The 21,915-nt window shown below is 43.7% G+C and overlaps 1 protein-coding gene across 1 annotated transcript; it reads right to left on the bottom strand.

The window, feature by feature from the left end:
- Window positions 1-4,815: 4,815 nt before the first annotated feature.
- On the bottom strand, window positions 4,816-21,683 carry LOC136579761 (NTPase KAP family P-loop domain-containing protein 1-like). The gene is made up of 4 exons (XM_066579825.1): window positions 21,671-21,683; window positions 15,084-15,215; window positions 8,287-10,055; window positions 4,816-5,305 (listed from the first exon to the last, which is right to left on the bottom strand). The coding sequence occupies exons 1-4, from the start codon at window positions 21,681-21,683 to the stop codon at window positions 4,994-4,996; spliced, it is 2,226 nt and encodes a 741-aa protein (XP_066435922.1). The 3' UTR covers window positions 4,816-4,993.
- Window positions 21,684-21,915: the final 232 nt, after the last annotated feature.

Here is a 21,915-nt window from a genome sequence, read left to right as displayed (position 1 = left end):
ATAAACGCTGTAAAAATGGATACTTTGCCGAAATTTTTGTACCTGTGCCAGACACTACCTGCCCACCTCAACAGGCGATTCCTGCTTAATATACGTTCGCTAATAAATAACTTTGTATGGAGGGGTCGTAGACCCCGACTCAGACACACGCTCCTCACACGCCCCAAGGAACAGGGAGGATTGGGACTCCCAGATTTCACCCTGTATTACAGGGCGAGTCTGGGCAATTTTATGCTATCCCTCCTAAGAGATAAGAACACGAAGTTATGGGTAGAATTAAAGCACAATATCGCATCTATAGCGGTCCAGGGGGTCCCGTGGATCCCGAGTCAATATGTGAAAGAGATAAACTCCATCTCGCCGCAATTAGGGGAAGTGCTCAGAACATGGGGCGCATTTGCCCAGAAAATGGGTTTGATCTCAGTCCCGGGACCATTGACCCCACTGATAGCCAACCCTCAGTTTCAGGCCTGTGAGAGAGGGAACCAGGTCTTATCACTACCTAACACTCCAGTCCCACGAGTGAGAGATGTAACCACACAGGCGGGAGTGAGACCCCTGAGAGAGTTTTATGAAGGAACCAGACCCCCGCCAGGGGCTTGGTTAAAATATTTTCAGGTGAGAGGGTATGTGGAGTCCCTGACACCCAGGGGATGTGGCAACTTGCCGCTGACCCAGTTTGAAACCGCATGCATGACAGCATCCCCAGTGACACATGGAATCTCGCTGACATACAGTTTGCTGGTGGCCCGCGAGATGGAGGACGACCCTCCCAGTTATGTGGCACAGTGGGAAAGGGAAATGGGAGAAACACTCACCAGTACGGACTGGAAGAGGGCTTTCCTTATGTGCCACAAAAGTACCAAATTTAGCAGAATACAAAAACAAAATTTTAAAATCTTGTCACGATGGTACAGGACACCGATGAGACTGCACCAAATGGACGCACAAGTCTCCGATATATGTTGGAGATGCCAGAGTAGCATAGGAACAATGCTACATATCTGGTGGGAATGCCCACTAATAGCCGAATTATGGAAAAGTGTGGAAATCCTCTACAATGGCATGGCCAGATCAACGGTGTCCTTTACAGCAAAAATGGCCCTACTATTAATGCTCCCGGGATCCATGGCAAAGATCAAGGCTGACCTCCTGAGATTGGTCATCCTCGCAGTCAGGATGTCTGTCCCGGGTTTATGGCGCTCCACGGCCCCTCCCACAAGGGTTATATGGACAGAAAAACTCAATACTCTTATGAGATACGAAATAGAGGGAGCAGAGGAAGATAAAGACCGCGAAAAGTCCTATAATCTCTGGAGACCGTGGATCGCCATGAGAGCGTCTAAACCCTTTGAAAATTGGTTGAATACGGGTACTATGGACCCTTAGGGCCCTCGGATATCCAAAAAAGTCATAAGCAAGGTTTCCATCCCCTCCCTAATCCCGTATCCCAACATCTACCCTTACCTTCCACCACCCCAGCCAGATACATGCCTTTATTCATTAATGCACCATAAAGTTGTATTTATCCCCTTTTTTTGTTTTTTTGTTGTTTTACTTTCTTTTAATATTTTTTTTTTTATTTTTTGTATTTACTGTTTTAAGAAATAAATGTATTCTGCAGGAAAAGACCGTGATACACGATTTAAGAGAAATCAGCGTGGCTACGCTTAAGTAGAATGGTAACTGCAGATCAACATAATGTAACACTGTTTAATGTTTACTGAAAATGTACAATAAAAATGATTGAAACTAAAAAGTCATATGTATTTCAAATTGGTACTAACACAAATTACAGGACATCCCGCAAAAAATGTGAGCCCTCGCTCAACCACATTGACGAAAAATTAAAATTGTTATTACGCGCAGAATATGGCGGCAGAGAATAATTGAAAAAAATTAAATGTCTTTGAAAAAAAAAAGAGTAGAACAGTAAAAAAAAAACCTATACAAGTTTGGTATCGTAGCAATCGTACCGACCCATAGAATAAAGTTATCATGTCGTTTTTGTTGCAGTTAGAAACAAGACGCACTGAAAGATGGCGGAATGTCTTTTTTTTTTTTTTTCATTTTACTCCACTTATAAATTTTTTAAAGTTTTTCAGTACATTATATGGTACATTAAATAGTACCAGTGAAAAATGCAACTCGTCCCGCAAAAAATAAGCCCTCATACAGTGACGTTGATGGATAAATGAAGGAAACGATTTATTTTTAAAGGGGGGAGGAAAAAAACTAAAATTGAAAAGAAAAGGGGGGCCGCGTCATTAAGGGGCTAAATGTCCCCATATTACATCTGCCTGAACCTGGGCTTATCGGCACATGCAAACTGGGTGAACATTACTGTGTTAAAACTGAAGAAACTGAGAAATGCTTAGTTCTATCAATGTGTATTAGGTTGCGTTCACACTACCATGCTATATTTTCATTCGTAGAATCTGCACATTTTTATGTCCTTATTTATTTTTGTAGTTTACAAGGAAAAAAGTTTTCTTTCCGCGCTCCTGTTATGGGTCTTCTTGTTCAGAGCAAGCAAACTGTCAGATAGGACAGTCTTTCTTTAAATAAATTTATTCCAAAACACAAAATGTACAACGAGATTGCATGCAAGGAAAAAACTCTTGAAGCAGTAGTAGTTATTTTTGTAACTATTCAAGGTTGTCCATCTTTGAACTATTGATGATCTAGAATAGGTTATCAATTGTTGATTGGAAGGTCTGCCTGGGGCTCTTTCCCAGTCACAGGTAAAGTACCTTTGGTGCAAGCATCAAGCCATGACTGACTCGTAGGGTGATGTCACATCGTGACATTTTCTTTGCAGACTGTTTTTGTGGGGCGGGGGGGGGGGTATGCTTTCCCCAGTCATCCTTTACCTCCCCCCCCCCCCCCAAAAGCAAGCTGGGTACTCATTTTGCTGATTTTGGAAGGATGGAAGACTGAATCAACCTTGAGCTGGCTTCCTGAACCAAGCGGATGTTGAGCCTGCAACCTGCAGGGCGTGAGCAAGAGCTTGGGACTGCCTTTCTGCTCCCCTAACGCTCTGCCGCACACAAGAGGATAGCTGTCAAAGTTGTGGAGCTGAAAGTAGACAGCTCCATTCACTGTGCAGCGTCCCAGGTTAGTATTGCTGCCACTGTTCCCATCTATACAGGTTCGGGATGGCAGATGTCCCCGTACCACCTCTGCTCAACTTTTGATGACCTGAGAATAGTTTGCCTTGTTGCCCTACAGAGTCTTAAGCATCTATGTAGAGTATAAGTTGTGTCTTATATTGCCTGATAGTTACCAATGAGTAGGTTGTGTGCAATGTTGGGTCTTATCTCACATATTTGATGAGTGGCAGCCGCTTTGGTGTTGCTGGGGGGTGTGGACTGTGTTGGAGTACATGTTGTGCTCAGTTTGCTTCTGAGCTGTGGCGGGGTGTTTATCACTTATAATTGCACTCAAGGCACATTTGGATTAAAAAAAATGACAATGAAGAAATGATCATTCATTTTATTAAAAACATGTATTCCTCTTTTCCCTGAAAAAGAGATCATTGATAGTACTGGTCCTTACAAAGTCCATAGGAGATCATGATTATCATCTCACTTAACTCTTTCCAATCCACTGTCTGACGTCTAAAGACATTCTGATTGAAGGCAGTACAGCTCTGATGTCAGAAGACGTCCAGCAGGGTATTGTTACTGTAGATTATTGGCCGCTCTGTTGTCAGGGGCCTCTCTAGCATGTATTATACCGCAGTACTGGCTCTAACCAGCAGATGTCGCCATCGTATAATGGCAGAAAGAGAAAGCCCCCTAGGAAACCCTAAATCCAAAATTGGATTGCAAAGGGTTAAAGGGGTTGTCCAGGACATCAAATGGCAGCTGTCTGTGTACAACTATCGTAGGATGGGTTGAATGCATCTCTAGACTGGAGGGTGAAGGGAGGCGGAGCTTAAGGGTGCACCATTTTTTACAAGGGTTACCATTCTGCCCAAAAGGACAGAATGTGTGTTGTAAGACTGTGGTCTTGCTCTCTTTCCCCTTCGGTTCAGAGGTGCATTCAAATTGTCCTAGGACAGTTTTTCACAGACAGCATGAATGGTGGCCATTTTTTTGATTTCCTAGACAATCCATTTAAGGGCATTTCTACCCAAAAATTAAAAATAAATATGCATTACGTTATATATGATTTATACTTTGGCACAATGGCTAGAGTTAGGTAGTTTTATTTTACATTGTATTGGCCAGTTTTTTTCAAAAGTGAGCCAGGATCCACCGACGTATCGGCTGTCTTTAGAATTGACATCCTTAGAATTGATGACAAAGTGTCACAGTTCATAATTATGCATGATGAAGTAACAGGTTGGTCGTCAGTTCAAAAGATACAAACAATATGGCAGCTGTTCATGTTCTCACTTATACAAAAATTACTGCAACAACATAATAGATTATTGTTAGTATGCCTGTAAGGTCAGCTTCACACGGGCATAAGCACAATTGCGCTTTTTTGCACTATGACCTTTTGCATGTATGTCAGCTTATGTTTTCTTCAGGTGGGACACAAACATGCACTACTTGAAAATGCTTAATTAGTCTGAGTTCCAGACGTGTTCTCTGTTTCCAGCAAAATGGCGCAGTGTTACACGCATCTCCTAGTGTAATGTGTGCACACCCTCCATTGACTTCTATGGGGACCTTTGGTGTGTAAATATGCAGAAAGATAGAACAAGCTCTTTTTTTAATTTTTTATTTTTTTTTGTGCGGCCAAAATGCGTGCATGTGACCAAGCCCATTTAAATCAATCGGTTCTAGTCTCTGCGTATTGCGCGTGCAAAGACATCCGTGTGAAGCCGGCCTACATAACAGGAACTATAATACTGCTGTTCTAAGGATGTTCAAAGGCTGTAATATTGCGCCCCTCGGTTCTCCTAGTCTGAGCTTAGATGACCGAAGAGTGGGAATTCTATGAAGGGATGAAATGTTTGGAGAGTCCTTTCCACTTAACTTTAGGAGCTATTATCTTCTGATATGTATAGAGACAATCTACTTGGTTTTAGGACATTCTCTCTGGATCCAGCATTGACTTTTGGAGCTTCTTGCTTGCCAATAACTGGAGCAGTCGCAGAGGCAGTTGGAGATGGAGGAAGAACCCCTAAGAAGTACACACTGAAAAGTGTCCAGTCTCCGAGGCCCATACCCAACACTTCTCTTATCTCATTATTATTGCTGTAGACAAGCGCTCTACCATTTAGGTTGTGGTCCTTAATCTTCTGCGTATACAGTTGGAGGCGCTCTTCCCGAAAACCAAGTTTATTCATCTAAAAAGAAGAAAATATAGACTTGAAGCACAGAGAAGCATTACACTGGACTACTAGTGCTCATAAATGATGGATCATAATGGTTATGTGGATGATATATCATTTCAGATTTGGCATGGAAAATACAACACAAGCGACAATGTGGGGTATCAGAATTGTAGATGGCAATAATCTAGCTCTTTGGTTTGAAATGTTCTTCAACAATGTTATAGTGGATAATAAATATGGAAAAGTATAGAGAGATAAAATACAATTGGAGAAACTACCTTTAGGCCTCATGTCCACGGGGAAAATCAGGCCTGCCGCGGATTCTCCATGCAGAACCCCGCAGCGGGTCTCTCCTTTCCCGCGGACATGAGGCTAAAAAAAAGAATAAACTTGAAAGAGTCTGGCATTGACTTGAAGGAATTCTGTCTTCCAATAGATGGTGCTGCAGAGGTATTGTTCCATCTTCCCTGTTTGACAGTGGTCACATACTGTACATTGTACAAAAACCCTATGTGATGTACCAAAGATTTAAAATTTTGATTCATTAGTCTATAAGACCTTCTTCCAGTTTTCAGAAGTCCACTGGAGGTGTTGCTTGGCTCAGGCAAGTCTGTTTTTGCAATCTTAACAGTGTCTTTCTTACTGATACTCTACTCATCAACCCTGTAGATAGAAGTCTTTTCTTTACAGTTGAAATAGAAACTTGTGTATTTTTTGCTGCATTAAAGGAGCTCTGTTATTAGAAAAAAAACTATACTTAACTATTCCTCCCCAAGCAGTCTTCTTACCGTATCTTCTCTCCACAATCTTCTCCTGTCTCCTGCAGTCCCCCGGGTCACCTCACCTCCAGCCGGCCGATTCTTCCTTCGGTGACTAAGTGTACATTGCCGGCAGTCTCCTTCCTGCAGGGCAATGTACGCTAACAGGGAGTGCCGAACTATTGCCGAGACTGCGCATACGCGCTTGTCTCTCTGCAATAGTATATGAACACTCGCGGTGAGACAGTGTGCATTCGCAGTCTCGGCAATAGATCGGCTTACCTTACTAGGCAGTGAATGTTACGTCACTAGTGACATAACGTACACTGACCTACAGAAAGAAGAATACCGAGAAAGGACGCTCCATGACAAAAAGAAGAGGATCCGGCTGTCTTGCGGTGACCCGACGGACTGGAAAAAATGCGGTAAGAAGACTGCCTGGGAGGGAATAAGTATTGATTTCTTTTTTTTTCAAATGACAAAACCTCTTTAAGTTGTGCTTGAAGATTTTTTACTGTGAGGCACTGATCACGCAAACTGTTGACTCTCAAAAACTTGTCATCTGATTTTGTAGCGATCTTTGGTTTGCCAGACCTCTTCCTATCCATTTCCTCCAGTTTCCAAATGTCTTTTGATGGTAGAGATAACTGTACTGACTGCCATCTTGGCTTTCTTGACAATTTCAGTGTAGGGCAAACCTACACTTCTAAGGGTTATATTTGTATGTCTGTCTTCTTTGGTTATTTGCCTTTTTCTCACCACTATGATAGCAATGTGTTGTGTCCTGAAGAGCAGAATTGTCAAAATCCTACCCTAGAGGATGTTGTAATGTAGTCTGTTCCAACACTGGTTATATAGAATCAAAGGGTTTGAAAGTAATCTACAAAAGTTGAGACACCTGTAGGAATAGTTTGCATCCAATTTCAAACCAAAATTAGCTTTCTGTGCTGCAGAGCTGCTGCCCTTAAGGTGTTCCCTGAAAAAAGCACTTTTGTTAACATCATTTTAGGTTAACATTTTATAATATTATATGTTTTTAACTTACTTTTAAACATTTGAACCATTTTGCATTACTTGCTGGACTTGAACTGTCTTAATGTCAAAAATAACTGGAAACATTAAGGTGTTCTAAAACTTTTGACTGATAATATGCAAGAAATGATGTGAATAGAGCCTTACACCAGACTGATGTTCCTCTGAACTTAGTCAGTGTTCTGCTATAATACTACAGCAGCAAGAGCTGTCATTTTTACAACAGACATAACCCTTATACAGGCTGAAGTCAGTCCTATCTTGACGCAGTCTCCTATTCTGTGCCTGAATAAGGCCGTCTGCACACAAACGGGTCGGATTCCGCATGTGGGAGCCTGCAGCAGAATCTGATCCTGTGACCGGACAGCTTCCGTGCGTACCTGTATTTCTCTCTATTGTGGATGGTCCGGACAGCTTGCCATCGGACATGCGCAGTACAGTTTTTTAAATATATGCTTTTTCCGCGTCATCGCTAGGCGATGACATGGAATCCGCAAACTTTCTGCAATGTCAATTGCGGAAAAGCCGCTGGTCGGAAGCAGTCCTTGCGGAATCCGCACTAAAAGAGAACATGCTGTGATTTTTCCTCCACTCGCAAAAACCACAATTGGTTTCCGCGAGTGTGCAGGAAGAAGCGTTTTTACATAGCATGTAACGAACAGTATTTGCTGCGGATCTGCAGTGCAGATGCCGACCGCAGATTCTGCAATGCAAATTTGTGAGCAAGCAGCCTAATTGCTGCTCTTTATCTCCTGCTGTAGCAATGGTGTCGCCAACAAAGAAACTTATAACTGCTGCAGCCAATCACTTCAGCGAGTGATTAGCTGTAGTGGTCACATGTCCCACTGTCGTCACACGATCAGAATCAGAGTGATGAGATCAGATGAGTTGACCTTTTTTTTATTTTGTCAGCACTCTGAGCTTCTTTCAAAAAATCTTTTAATGACACTTGGCAAAAGTTTTTTGAGATAGACATGAGAGTAGGAGTACTCAGAAAATATTTTGAAGGGTTCCATTATGGTGCAAGGGTTTGTAAGCGCTGCGTGAGTACACAATGTAGTAATGTAGGGGCATGACACACACGCGCATATGAATGATTTTCATATCCTTTACTATTTATTTGCTACATCATTCTTTGACATATCTGTTGTTGTAATGTTAGAGAATCAGCATCAGCATATCATAGTAGATAAGTAAACTTACTTCTTTGCACACTTCGTCCACACTCAGGTTCAACAAATTCAGCGTGGACAGTCGATTGCTCTTCTTCGATTCAAACATGTTATTACTGCCTCTTAGAAGTTCCATATGTCTCTTAATAGAAGCATCTAAATTAACAGTAAACGGCAGAAAAAAGTTGGCATCCTCCACCGTAAAGCTCTCACATAATAACTGGTGGAAGAGCTCTGGATCTCCGTCCAACTCTAGTAGATGTTTTAGGCTTATCTTTAAGGCATCCAACTCCTCCAAAGACTTCTCAAAAACATCCCAAAGAAAAGTTTTAGAATATTCCCCATTTGTTTCTTGTTCATTGGGACACATCTTTTGTTGCTCATCTTCAACACACTGCATGATCCAGCTGAGGCGACATGGCCACTGGGTAGCCAGAATCACCCATTCTGCAACTTTGGAAGGATTTATTTGGCTTTTTGGTACTTCCCTGATCATCAGTCTGATGGTTATAGTGATAGTATTTACCATCCTTCTAATGTGAACAACGTTATCGGTGATATAATCCTTCATGTTCTCATCAAAAAGATATCTGAAGGCTTCATCTATTAAGGTTTTCGTCTTTGGTCCTTTATCTAGGAAACCGCTCTCGCTCTCCATTAATTCATTTGAGCTTCTTACTGCCAATGGCATATCATTGATATTAACGTCAAGGTTAGGGGTAATTCGTTGGCGTAATAGCTGGTCTTTCTCACTTAGAATGTCAATATCTACTGCTGTATCTTCATCATCCTCTCTAATCAGCTCACCTTTGCCTTCGATAATATTTCTAAGTATGCATAATTTAGTTTCGCAGTTCATTCTCGGGATGCTAAAAGGTAATGTTATTATACGGTTTAAAAACTCATAGCCATTGTCGGCCATACCTTTTAATAGCAGAGAGCTTTCAACACAATCTACAATGATATGTGGATCTACAGCCAAAATGGAAATAAATGGGGCATTTGGGTCAGAGAGGAGAATATTCATGGCATTTAGAACCCCGACCACTTTGTCTGGCATGCATTGGTCCAAGTTGGTGATCTCAAGGATAACTCTAATTTTTTGCCTTTGAAATACTTCCATAACTTGGAGGTAACGGGTGATTATTTTAACCTCGGCCTTGACATTACTCATAAAACCCAATTGGGAGCTCATATCTGATCGATTCATTTGCTGTTCCACCTTACCTTTCTGAGTAACAACGGCATTTCTGATCACCACAATAGCTATTCTGATTGCTCCTGCTGCAGATATGCCAACTACAGTTGCCCCAACACCTTCAGCGGCACCCAACAAATCTCCTGAGAAATTGCCAAAGGGAAAGCCAAATATCATGATCAAGGCACCCACAGTAATTCCAATGGTGATCATCAGCAAAGTAGCAACCCAAAGTGGGATACATAGGAATTTCTTAGTAACCCATTCCTGCTTGAGTGGAGCATCTATTATTTTAGTTTTTCTGGCTACTGCTCTATAGACACTAATAGGTGCCAGTCCAAAAAAGCTTTCAATACCATCACAGAGTGTGGTAACCATTCCAGCCCAAAGTTGGTCACTGCCAGCATATTCCCATGCACTAAAGCGGATGAAACAATAACGTATATTCTCTCGCTGTTTGTGCTTTTCCGTGATCACTGGATGGTGAAATATCATAAGAAAGATAAGTTTGATAAGATCTTTTCCTGTTGTTTTTCTTGTCCGCTGTCCAGTCCTCTCTATTTCTTCTTGCTCCTTCTTTCTTGCTTCAAGACAGAGGTATGCTGCAATGACAGTGTAAAATTAAGTTCTGTATATCAATCACTTTGTGACATTTGTTATTTGTTCTTAGTTTTAAGTGACAACACCCAATGACGGACTGCCTTATCTAGGGCCCACCAGTAATATTCATTCTAGGGGCCCACTATACAATTACATGTAAATATTACCAGATCCCCATTTGCAAATTCTTGGCTGTTGTGTTCTGCATATGATAGTCCGGCTACCCATGTCTGCTGTCCTCTTAACCTTCCTCAGTGCTCTCAGCCCAGCTGTAGGGTAGATGGCTATTACCTGCCTATTTAGCTGAGCTGGTGATCCCTCCCTCTTTGCCTGAGCAGTGTTGTGTGTTTGTCTCAGCCACCTGTGCTCTGATGTCCACCCCTGATGATCACATGACAATGACGTCATAACAGGTCCTTCACTTTGCAGAGCTGTGCATGCAACAGAGGGAGGAGCAGAGCCATGTGTGCAACAGACTGAGAAGCAGAATCGTGCATGTGTGAGTTGGAGCCGTGCACTGGACAGACGGAGCAGCAGAACCATGCACCCAACAGACAGAGCCACAGAGCCGTGCGTGCGACAGATGGAGCAGCAGAGTCGTGCACATGACAGATGGAGCCGCAGAGCCGTGTGCACGCCAGACGGAGGAGCAGATCTGTACGTCTGTGACACGGAGGAGCAGAGCCGTCATCACAGGTCCTAAACCAGCAGCCGCGTGCTTACAACTCCAATCCCTTTGACTACATTATATCAGTCAGTGGCGCATTGCGCCACCAGAAGCACTGATACTATAATTTTCTAATTACTAGTATAAATTGATAAACCAGACAGTATATTATATGGCAGCTGAGATGCTGCCTATCTGTATATACTGCACGAGGATACTTGCGTTATGCACCACTTGTGCAGAGGCTGTGGGGCTGGGGGCTCAATCCTGACTCAGGGTCGACTGAGGTATTCACCTGTTCCCCTGTGAGCCAGTCCGAGCCTGCTGTACATTCACTTGAGTAGCCGTGTACATTAGATAGCTATCACCTAAATGAGTATTTGGCCAATAACTATCTTGCCCAGCACCCCCACCCACATGCGTACTCGCCTCAACAAAGTGTGCATATGTTCTAAATATAGAGAGGGAAGAAAAGCCTCTGGCAAGGCCTTATCTCCCTAAGAACAAAAAGGATCGAGCAGATGAAATCCAACTGCCCAGTTATTATTTCCTCTGATATCTACCATCAGTGGTAAATTGGGAGTTCACTATACACATTAAGGTTATCGTCCAAACATGTAGATATTGGCAGACACATATCTCACCTGTGTTGCCAGCCTTGAACTTTGCCAACATCTAATTATAGGCAATAGAACAGCCTCAGACTACTCCTTACACCATATTGCAACTGTGCTGACATCAGCCTAAGTGACTGACCCGTTGATGACCCATTTTTACAGGACTGTCTCTAGAGGCAGAAGTGCTCATAAACAATGGCATCCCCTCAAGAAAACTCAAGGAATAATACCTTTTCCCAGCAGCAGCCACTGCAAGGGATGTGTATGGCCAGATGTCAGCTCCTATTTAAAAAAGGGTTGTCTTCAGTTTAAAGGGATTGTTCAGTTAAAAAAAAATATGGCAGCTTTCTTCCAAAAACCCTATCATACGGTCCACTGACTCTGTCTGTTATTACAGCTCAGCCCCATTCACTTCAATACTGCTGAGCTGCAATACTAAATACAAAATATGGACAAGTATATTGCTATTTTTGGAAGAAAGCAGCCAGAATTTCAAAGTACCCTCAACATAGTGTACTGGTCTTGGGGCAAACAACATGCAAGAGGAAATAGAGGTACATCCGAGAGCAAGGGGTAGTGTCACAGACTACAGAACCACACTGCACATAGAGTCTGAGAATATGGTGGGCGTTTTACATACATGAAGAGGGCATGAGAGAAATCATGGTAGCGTCATTGAAAAGGAGGGTATTGGGTATGTTAACTATACATTCTGTGATTGTTCTGAGCAAGAAAAACCAAGTAATCTTGCAGATATGATACCTTTTAATGGCTAACATAAAACAGGATTTTATAGCAAGCTTTCAAATCTACTTAGGGTCCTTCCTCAGGCTGAAAGAAATACATCCGAAGACATATATATTATATATATATAGGCACAGACATGGTGTGATTAATTTGCGCTTAAAACAACACCAGAACAGGATGAGCAGAGGAGTAAATACTTAATTAGTCCACTGATAAAGGATGTGAAAGTTTTATGGTCCTTAAATTGGTGTTAGGGGGTCACCAGGCCTGTGTGTTATCTGTGCTGTAGATTTCTCATAATCACCAGTCACGCATGAACCCTCTTGAGGAATTTAAGCCTGTGTTGAAAGTGTCAAAAATGGTTATAAACTTGTACCCCCAAATTCTTCTATGACGTAGAGATTTTATTATAGTAACTTGCATATGTTCTATGTTGTGGCCGTGGCTATTTTTTTGGTTAGCCATTAAAGGTATCATATGTATCTACAAGATTACTTGGCTTCTCTTATTGAGAACAATCACGTTTTGCTCTACTGGCTAACACCGTACCAAACTTTTTTCTTTTTAACTATACATTCTGCATGTGTAGTGAAGTTTTTACTGTGAACCTTAAAGTCACTTTAATGTTTAGATTTTCCTGTAAAGATACTATGGCATTTGAAGTACAATTATGTATGCCGATAATGTATCTGTAGTCATCACCACCAGACTGTGACTAGATTACAAGTGGTCTTATCTGCTTTAAAAGTTCATTAATACAAATCCACAATATATTATAAAAGAGTTCATTTAGACATCTTCTAGTGCAGGGGTACCCAACCACCGGTCCGCGGACCGGGGCTGGGCCATTAGGTGTTTAGCGCCGGTCTGCGGTGCCGCCGGGAATTTTTGTTCTAAACACAAGGCCCGCTGCCTCATATTATGTGGCCTGCGGCGTGCCAACGCCGCTCACCACTGAAGCTATTACCAGCGGGGGCGCCGCAGCTCCCCGCTGGTAATCGCGCTGATCCCGGCGCACACTGACATCAGTGTGCAGCCAGGATCCTCCTCCTCCTCATTAGTTCCGCAGGAGAGGACTCGGGGAGGAAGCGTGCCAGGCTGCACACTGACATCAGGGCAAGCAGAGAGAGAGCGACGCTGACAGCAGGGAGGAGGTAAGTATATGGGTTGGGGGGGTGTTTATTACTAGGGGGGCTGTTTATTTCTGGGGGGGGCTGCTAATTACTGAGGGGTGGGGGCTGCTTATTACTGGGGGGGTGCTTATTACTGGGGAGGTGCTGCTTATTGCTGAGGGGGCTGCTTATTACTGGGGGGGCTGCTTACTACTGGGGGGGTGGTTATTACTGAGGGGGGGGCTGCCTATTACTGTGGGGGGCTGCCTATTACTGGGGGAGGGGCTGCTTATTACTGGGGGTGGGGCTGCTTATTACTGGGGGTGTTCCTATTTTTTACTTGTGGGGGGGCTGCTTACTACTGGGGGGGCTGCTAATTACTGGGGGGGGGCTGGTTATTACTGCGGTGGGGACTGCCTATTACGGGGGGCTGCTTATTACTGGGGGGGCTGCTTATTACTAGGGGGGGCTGCTTATTACAGGGGGGGCTGCTTATTACTGGGGGGGCTGGTTATTACTGGGGGGCTGGTTATTACTGGGGGGAGGCTGCTTATTACTGGGGGGGCTGCTTATTACTGGGGGGGAGATAAATTATATGCTGCCCTATGTGTGTGCTTGGGGGGGGATACATTATATGCTGCCCTATGTGTGTGCTGGGGGGGAGATAAATTATATGCTGCCCTATGTGTGTGCTGGGGGGGGGGAGATAAATTATATGCTGCCCTATGTGTGTGCTGGGGGGGGAGATAAATTATATGCTGCCCTATGTGTGTGCTTGGGGGGGGATAAATTATATGCTGCCCTGTGTGTGTGCTGGGGGGGGATAAATTATATGCTGCCCTATGTGTGTGCTGGGGGGGGAGATAAATTATATGCAGCCCTATGTGTGTGCTGGGGGGGAGATAAATTATATGCAGCCCTATGTGTGTGCTGGGGGGGGAGATAAATTATATGCTGCCCTATGTGTGTGCTAGGCGGGGAAATAGATTATATACTGCCCTATGTGTGTGCTGCCAGATGGGGGGGGGGAGATATTATACTGCCCTATGTGTGTACTGCCAGGACATTCTAAATGTCATAATTAAATAAGTATGCACTAAACTCCAACCCCCTTCATAACCCTGCCCCATATAACCAAAGCCCCGCCCATGTCCCACCCAACCCTGTCGGGCCTTGTAAAAATGATCTTGCTTGAAGCCGGTCCCTGGTGCCAAAAAGGTTGGGGACCACTGTTCTAATGGACAGCAGCTTTAGGCCCCCTGTCCACGGGCAAGCCAGAATATTGCTAGTGATATTCCGCCGCGGGGGAGCAGGGGAGAGAACTGACGGTTCGCTGCGGGGAGCGTATTTGACAGATAGGCTCTCCGCTCGTGGACAGGGGGCTGCGCTTTCTGTAGCAATGCTATGGAAAGCATGCACTGCATTACTCGCAGCCAGATTATTGCCACGAGTAACGCAATGCACTATCAGGAGCTCTTAGGGAGGTCAGCTGGACAAAGATCTTATGCAAATGTTTATCAGCAATGAGCAGAGAAATTTTTTGACAAATGTATTCAAATATGCAGACCTCAACTGTGGCGCACCTTTATTTGTGCAGCCGAAATGCAAATCTATCGGTCCGTTTACGTAACAGATTTTCTCTTCAGTGTGTTGATGAGTTTTCTAGAAATGTCATCCACTTGGTCTGTACTATAATACACTCTATATTTTCTGCACACAAATCTACAGTAGAAAATATACAGCATTTTCGCCACATGTGCACCTACGTGCTAAGGTGCTATGTGGCGTAGGCTTCTGTGTGTCATTTTTATAAGTGCTGACAGGGTTTTTCCTAGTTATTAGAGCCCACCAAGGACACTGAATTGGCCAAGAAAGTTGTATACTCACATTCAATCCTATTGAGGAGGACATCTTTGCGTCTACCCCATGGTGCATAAAACCCAACTGTCACTGGAGACACAACATAATACAAAGCCTTCGCCAGAGAGTAGCAGTAGACGTCATCCTTTGTCTGAAAACCTTAAGGAAGAGAGGAAGAAAAGTATAACTTGGGGTCCATAGACATGCCATTGCCAGGGAAACAGAACACAATACAGATCTGTAATATAGCAGTGTACATGAGGCCTAAAAGTCAAAATACATGCCTGGCCATTTAGTGTATTGTCAGTTACAATGGGAGCTGCCTCTATGTAACGGCTTCTCACACTGACTCATTGAGGGGGCTCCTAACTAGAGACTCCCTCTGTGTGTTGTATTAGGACATAAGATACAACCCCTTTCAAACTACTAACGACCACTTGTCTGTGAGTATGTATGTATGTATGTATGTGTGTGTGTGATTCTTATGCTCCACCCCTGGTGATGTCATTGCAGGTTCTACTACATATATAAAACACAGAGTCTGATCGACAGAAGAACAACACAGTTAGGGCTCTTGAAAAGGGGAGAACAAAAATAATAACATGAGAATACAACTAAACCACTATTATGTCAGACACAACTCAGCAGTCCTGACAGAACATACTGACCTACCACCACCACAGAGATCCGGTGGGCTGAAGGGCCTGTGGTGATGTCACTACTGTGGGACGAGCCAAGCTGTGTTTGTCTTGTGTGGTAATCAAGCTACTGTGTGTGTGATGTGCCACCAGAAACACTGGCACTATAATGTCCTAATGATCACTAGTAACTCCTTAATGACCAGGGTGCTTTGGTCCTGAATACACTAGACACTTTTTAGGGATTATACCCATGTGGTGGTTTTAGTGCCCTATTTTCTTTTCGTCTATTTTTACTGTGTTTTTTTTTCTGTGGGGCTATTATATCTATTATATCTTTTTTTCGCTGACTTTTTTCTGTTTTTTAGTTTTATTGGGGATAAATAGCTAAAAAAAATATATCTTTAAAATTTATCATTGTTTATTTTTAAAATTAGTATATTTATGTTAAAATAAAGTATGGGAATGGGTTCCCTATTTTGTTTCAGTTGTTTTGATATATAATATGTATAGTTATGGATTACAGGGCGCATAGAGTTACAGTTTTGGTTGGTAGTTGGTCATTTTCTTTGTTTTATGTATATATTTTTATTTTATTCTTATTTTTACAATAATTTTGTTTACCATCTAGGTTCCCCATGACATCATAAAAGACCTCTGGGGGTCATTCATTCTTTTTTTTTTTTACTTCAGATTTTTCCACTGTAGTTGGGGCATCCATAGGAGCCCCAGCTACAGGAAAAAACATCCCCCTGTAGTAACAATATTCACTAACAAAGCTGATCAGGGTCTGAAAGGACCCTGCAGCTCTGCTGTAACAGGGGGCACGCAGCGGTCATGTGATTGGCAGGTTGCATAATGGAAGTAATACTTCCACTTTCATTCTTTAGTACACTATGTGGACAAAAGTATTTGGACACTGCACGGTTTTCAGAAAAAGTGCTTTATTATTTAGTAACGTGTAGGTCCTCCTTTTGCTTGTATTACAGCGGTTACATGTTGATGCATACTTTCCACAAGTTCTCTGTAAGTCTGAGCAAGATTAGCTCTCCATTCAATGTGCAAGGCTATGAGAAGAGATTGTTGTGAAGATGGGCGTGGGTGGCGGTGTCGTACCCATCGCTCTAGTTCGTCCCACAAGTGCTTGATCAGATGAATGAATAGTTATTACAAAATGAGTAGCTTTTTATTTTACCCATGCTCTTCCCAGTATACCGTTCAGCAAACTCAGTATTTCCTGATTTTCTGCAGTGTCCAAATACTTTTATCCATATAGTGTACATAACGCTCATTGAGTGCTATGTAACCAGGAATAGAGAAGACAGAACTGGTAAAAACTGCTTCTCCATTCTCCTCTGGGTCCTCAGCTGTGTCTGACAGCTGAGGACCCGACCTGCTCCTGCTTAATTGCAGGAGGAGAGGCTTTAATCTTGTGCCGTACTTCTGCTATCGGCCGGGATTAAAGCCCAGGACCAAGTGCTGTATATTTTCGGTGTTTGGTCCTTAAGTGGTTAAGTGTAGAGGTTTGCCACCAATCTCAGGAATGGGGGTTCTGAAGGTCCCTGTATAAATTAAGCAGTGTTCACGCAAATGCATGGCGGCTCCATTCATTTCGATTACAAAATCAGAGATGGCCCTAGCGGTCATACTAAGCAATTTCCAGCTCACCTATTGAAATGCATGGAGCTGGAGGTGCCCAAGATTGGTAGGGGTCCCTATTGTCTGACCCCCACGGATTATAAAGTTATCCTCCTATGCTGTGTACATCACTTTATAACTTGGCACAACCCCTTTCAGGGATTAGCCCATGAAAAACACCCATCATCTAAGCACGTGTCAAACACAAGGCCCGCGGGCCGATTCCGGCCCGCTGCCTCATGTTATGTGGCCCGCGGCGTGCCGATGGCCGCTCACCACTGAAGCGATTATCAGCTGGGGTGCTGCAGCTCCCCGCTGGTAATCACTGTTAGCGCTGATCCCGGCGCACACTCTGACGTCAGTGTGCAGCCAGGATCCTCCTCCCCTGAGTCCTCTGCTCTTCAGTTCCTCAGGAGAGGACTCAGGGAGGAAGCGTGCTGGGCGCATATTAACGTTTTCCACAACACTTCTGCGCTATTCAGCAGTTCCAGGAATCTAATTGGTTGTTTGGTGAATCAGCCAACCCCCAAAAAACAATCAGGTTGCTGGAATTGCTGAATAGTGCAGAAGTGTTGTGGAAAAAGTTAATATGCGTGATGTCAGCGTGCACCCAGGGATCAGCACAAGCAGAGGCGGAGTGGCCCTGACAGCAAGAAGGAGGTAAGTATATGGGGGGGGGGGGAATTATTATTACTGAAAGGGGGGGTTAATATGAAGTGGGGAGGTTAATATTACTGATGGGGATAATATTATTACTGAGGGGGGTTAATATTACTATGGGGGGGTTAATATTGCTGAGGGGGATAATATTGCGGAGGGGATAATTTTACTGTGGGGTTATTACTACTGAGGGGGTTAATATTATTACTGTGGGGGTCGCTATTACTACTGGGGCCACTGTGGGGGTCGCTATTACTATTGGGGCCACTGTGGGCGTCGCTATTACTAATTTGGCCACTGTGGGGTCGCTATTTCTAATTTGGCCACTGTGGGGGTTGCTATTACTAATTTGGCCACTATCAGAGTCACTATTTTTATTGCAGCCACTATTACTACTGCGACCACTATAGGGGTCACTATTACTACTGTGACCACTATAGGGGGCGCTATTACTACTGCGACCACTATAGGGGTCGCTATTACTATTGGGGCCACTGTGGGCGTCGCTATTACTAATTTGGCCACTGTGGGGTCGCTATTTCTAATTTGGCCACTGTGGGGGTCACTATTACTAATTTGGCCACAGTGGGGGTCCCTATTACTAATTTGGCCACTGTGGGGGTTGCTATTACTAATTTGGCCACTATCAGAGTCACTATTTTTATTGCAGCCACTATTACTACTGCGACCACTATAGGGGTCACTATTACTACTGTGACCACTATAGGGGTCGCTATTACTACTCCGACCACTATAGGGGTCACTATTACTACTGCGACCACTATAGGGGTCACTATTAGGGCTTGTTCACACGGATGTAATCGTATTTTGGTCACACAAATACACTGCGTATTTGCGCAATCGAAAAATCGCTTATGCCTGCATATTTGGGCACGCAAAAAAGAACGCAGATGGGTCCACTGAGATGGTGCGCAAATATGCAGTGAATACACAGGTTTCCTGCGCATTCACCACGTACTTGCGCGGCCCATTTACTTCAATGGCCTATCGGGGTGCGTAGTACGCAACAAAATACAGTAGATCATGCTGTGTGAAAATATACATCATGTGAATGAACTCATTGATTCATATGCTTTCTTTTGGCCCCATAGGCATTGAATGGCATGAAAGTACATAAATGTTACCCACTCTTCCAGTCAAACTCCTCCTTGTTGCGGTCACGCAATGAAAAGGTAACAGGAATGTCATTCTAGTGATTGGTGGGGTGCCCAGCGACCATACATTTATCACTTATTTTGTCGATAGATAATAAATGTTTTGAAGGGATAACCTCAATAAATATTACACAGATCCCATGGAAATCAATTGGCTGTCCGTGTAAGGGTGTCTCCCCATGTAACAAAAAACACTTCTGGCTGAGATGCCACCCAGCTGTGGCTACCTATAGACGGTGCCTCACAGCATCATAAAAAAGCAAAGACTTTTATTGTTTCATCTTAAAAATGGCAAGACAACATTTCGACCATTCAAGGTCTTTTTCAAGCCTATAAATGCCAGACAATACAAAATAATACATAATTAAAACAAGATTATAACACACTGGAAGAGCCAGGAGCAGGAACTGAGCTCCCGCCCCCTCTCCACCCTTTGGCACTATTTGCAATGGGAGGAGCGGCACGGGGCGGAGCTAAGGGGCCCCACTTAGTCCGGCCCCCGTTCCGCCCCCTCCTATTGCAAATAGTGTCAAGGGGTGGAGAGGGGGCGGGAGCTCAGTTCCTGCTCCTGGCTCTTCCATTCCCCCCCCACTGTATATTGGCTGGGCATGAAAACCCAGCCGATATACGGTCGTCTGAATGCACCCTGAGGCTGCATTCACACAAGCGTATATCGGCTCGGTTTTCACGCCGAGCCGATATACGTCGTCCTCATCTGCAGGGGGGGAGGATGGAAGAGCCAGGAGCAGGAACTGAGCTCCCGCCCCCTCTCTGCCTCCTCTCCACCCCTCTGCACTATTTGCAATTGACAGGGGCAGGGCTAAGTTCCGCGAATTAGCTCTGCCCTCGTCCCACCTCTCTCCATTGCAAATAGTGCAGAGGGGCGGAGAGGAGGCAGAGAGGGGGCGGGAGCTCAGTTCCTGCTCCTGGCTCTTCCATCCTCCCTCCCCCCTGCACATGAGGGCGACGTATATCGGCTCGGCGTGAAAACTGAGCCGATATACGTTCGTCTGAATGCAGCCCCACCCTACCATTGGGACTTCTGCCACATTACATATGCAAAGTAATATGCAAAGTTTACTTTGCATATGTAATGTGGCGGAGGTCCCAATGGTAGGGTAAGTCTTACAACATGTGACTGCGGGCCTCCTGACGCTATTGGGCATTGGTGATCTTAGGGGGGGTGTCTAATCAGCATTAATTGATTGCAACCCTTATTTAAACACCAGTCATTGCTGATTATGGACAACCTGGAGCATGGACTGTATGTCCAGTTTCACCTTTCATGCAGTATGTATTAACTCCATTCTAAACACAGCTTTGATTATGTTGCTGACAATTATGTGTTCATGTACAGTTTGCTGCTGTGTGTTATACTCTTGTTTTAATTATGTATTATTTTGTATTGTCTGGCATTTATAGGCTTGAAAAAGACCTTGAACGGTCGAAACGTTGTCTTGCCATTTTTAAGATGAAACAATAAAAGTCTTTGCTTTTTTATGATGCTGTGAAGCACCGTCTATATGCTGCTGCCTCCTCTCTCTATATAACCAGTTATTCTCTGGCTGAAGATCCAAAGCCTATTTGGTGGCTCTGCATTTTTTTGTGCCTTTTTGAACGCAACATTTGCTCCCTCCTCAGCTTGGCTAGTCCAACTGGGGTTATTTGAGTGCTGCTGGCTCATTTTCTTGTTCACCAGCTCTGGCTACCAATGCAAGTACGGTATGAAAGAGTCAAGAAAAATGGATGTTGGGACAGTTATTGAAGATGTATGAGGATAGGTTATAACTTTATAATCAGTGAGAGTATCACCGCTAAGACCCCCATCAATCCTGAGAACTGGGGTCCTGTGACTTCCTTCCTACTGTAAGCTCACCGCATCCCTAGAGAGTGAGAAGCAGACTGAATGAGTGGTGGTCGAGTATGTGCAGTGCTGCTCCATTTACTTTCCATGTGGCTGCCCAGCAATTTCCATCAGCCCCACTGAAATGAATAAAATGGTGGCCAGCGCTCCATTCAGTCTAATGTCACTGCAGGTGGGAGAAGCGAATCCGCAGGGACAAGAAGAAAGGTAAACAGGACCAATGTGGGTATCTCAACAGTAAGACCCCCATTGATCATAAAATTATCCCCTATCGTGTAAATAACTTTAGATTTTGGAATAACCCCTTTAAGAAGTTTTGTGTATTTGGTCCTAAACCAAACTTTTAATAAACTTAGAAAACTAATGGGATAATCCATGGATTCACGTGGGAAACCAAATGTGTGTACTTCTGCATGAGTCATACCTCTTTACCCTGTATATTAAGACTGAGGAAGTAGAGATAAGGAGAGGGGTAATATACCGCAGATAAGAGAATACCGCTGGAGAATATTAACATGCACCAGGATTATGTAGAAATTAATAAAGGGGGGACATGTGGTGCATGGGGGGGATCAGAATAATCAAAGGAAGTGTACAATAGAAGAAAAAGAGTATTAAAGGAAGCAATGATATCCTTACCAGGACACACCATGTCATCACTTTATATAGAGTGACTTCTTCAAAGATCCTTATTCCTGTAGAGAACATAGGAAATACTTATGAAAGTGAATGCTCAGTCATATCAGGACCAAAGTCCTTGGAAACCACATCCTTCTCTTCGTGCTCCTCCCTTGTATGATTCTGCCTTGTACAAGCATAATGCAGTAATATATGATACCATACGTGTATATAGGGAGGTGTATGTAAAATAAATCCAGCACCTA

This window comes from Eleutherodactylus coqui, chromosome 10 (genome assembly GCF_035609145.1).
Source record: "Eleutherodactylus coqui strain aEleCoq1 chromosome 10, aEleCoq1.hap1, whole genome shotgun sequence".
NCBI lineage: Eukaryota > Metazoa > Chordata > Amphibia > Anura > Eleutherodactylidae > Eleutherodactylus > Eleutherodactylus coqui.
Note: the sequence above shows the minus strand (reverse complement) of the source record. Positions and strands in the feature narration are given on the sequence as shown.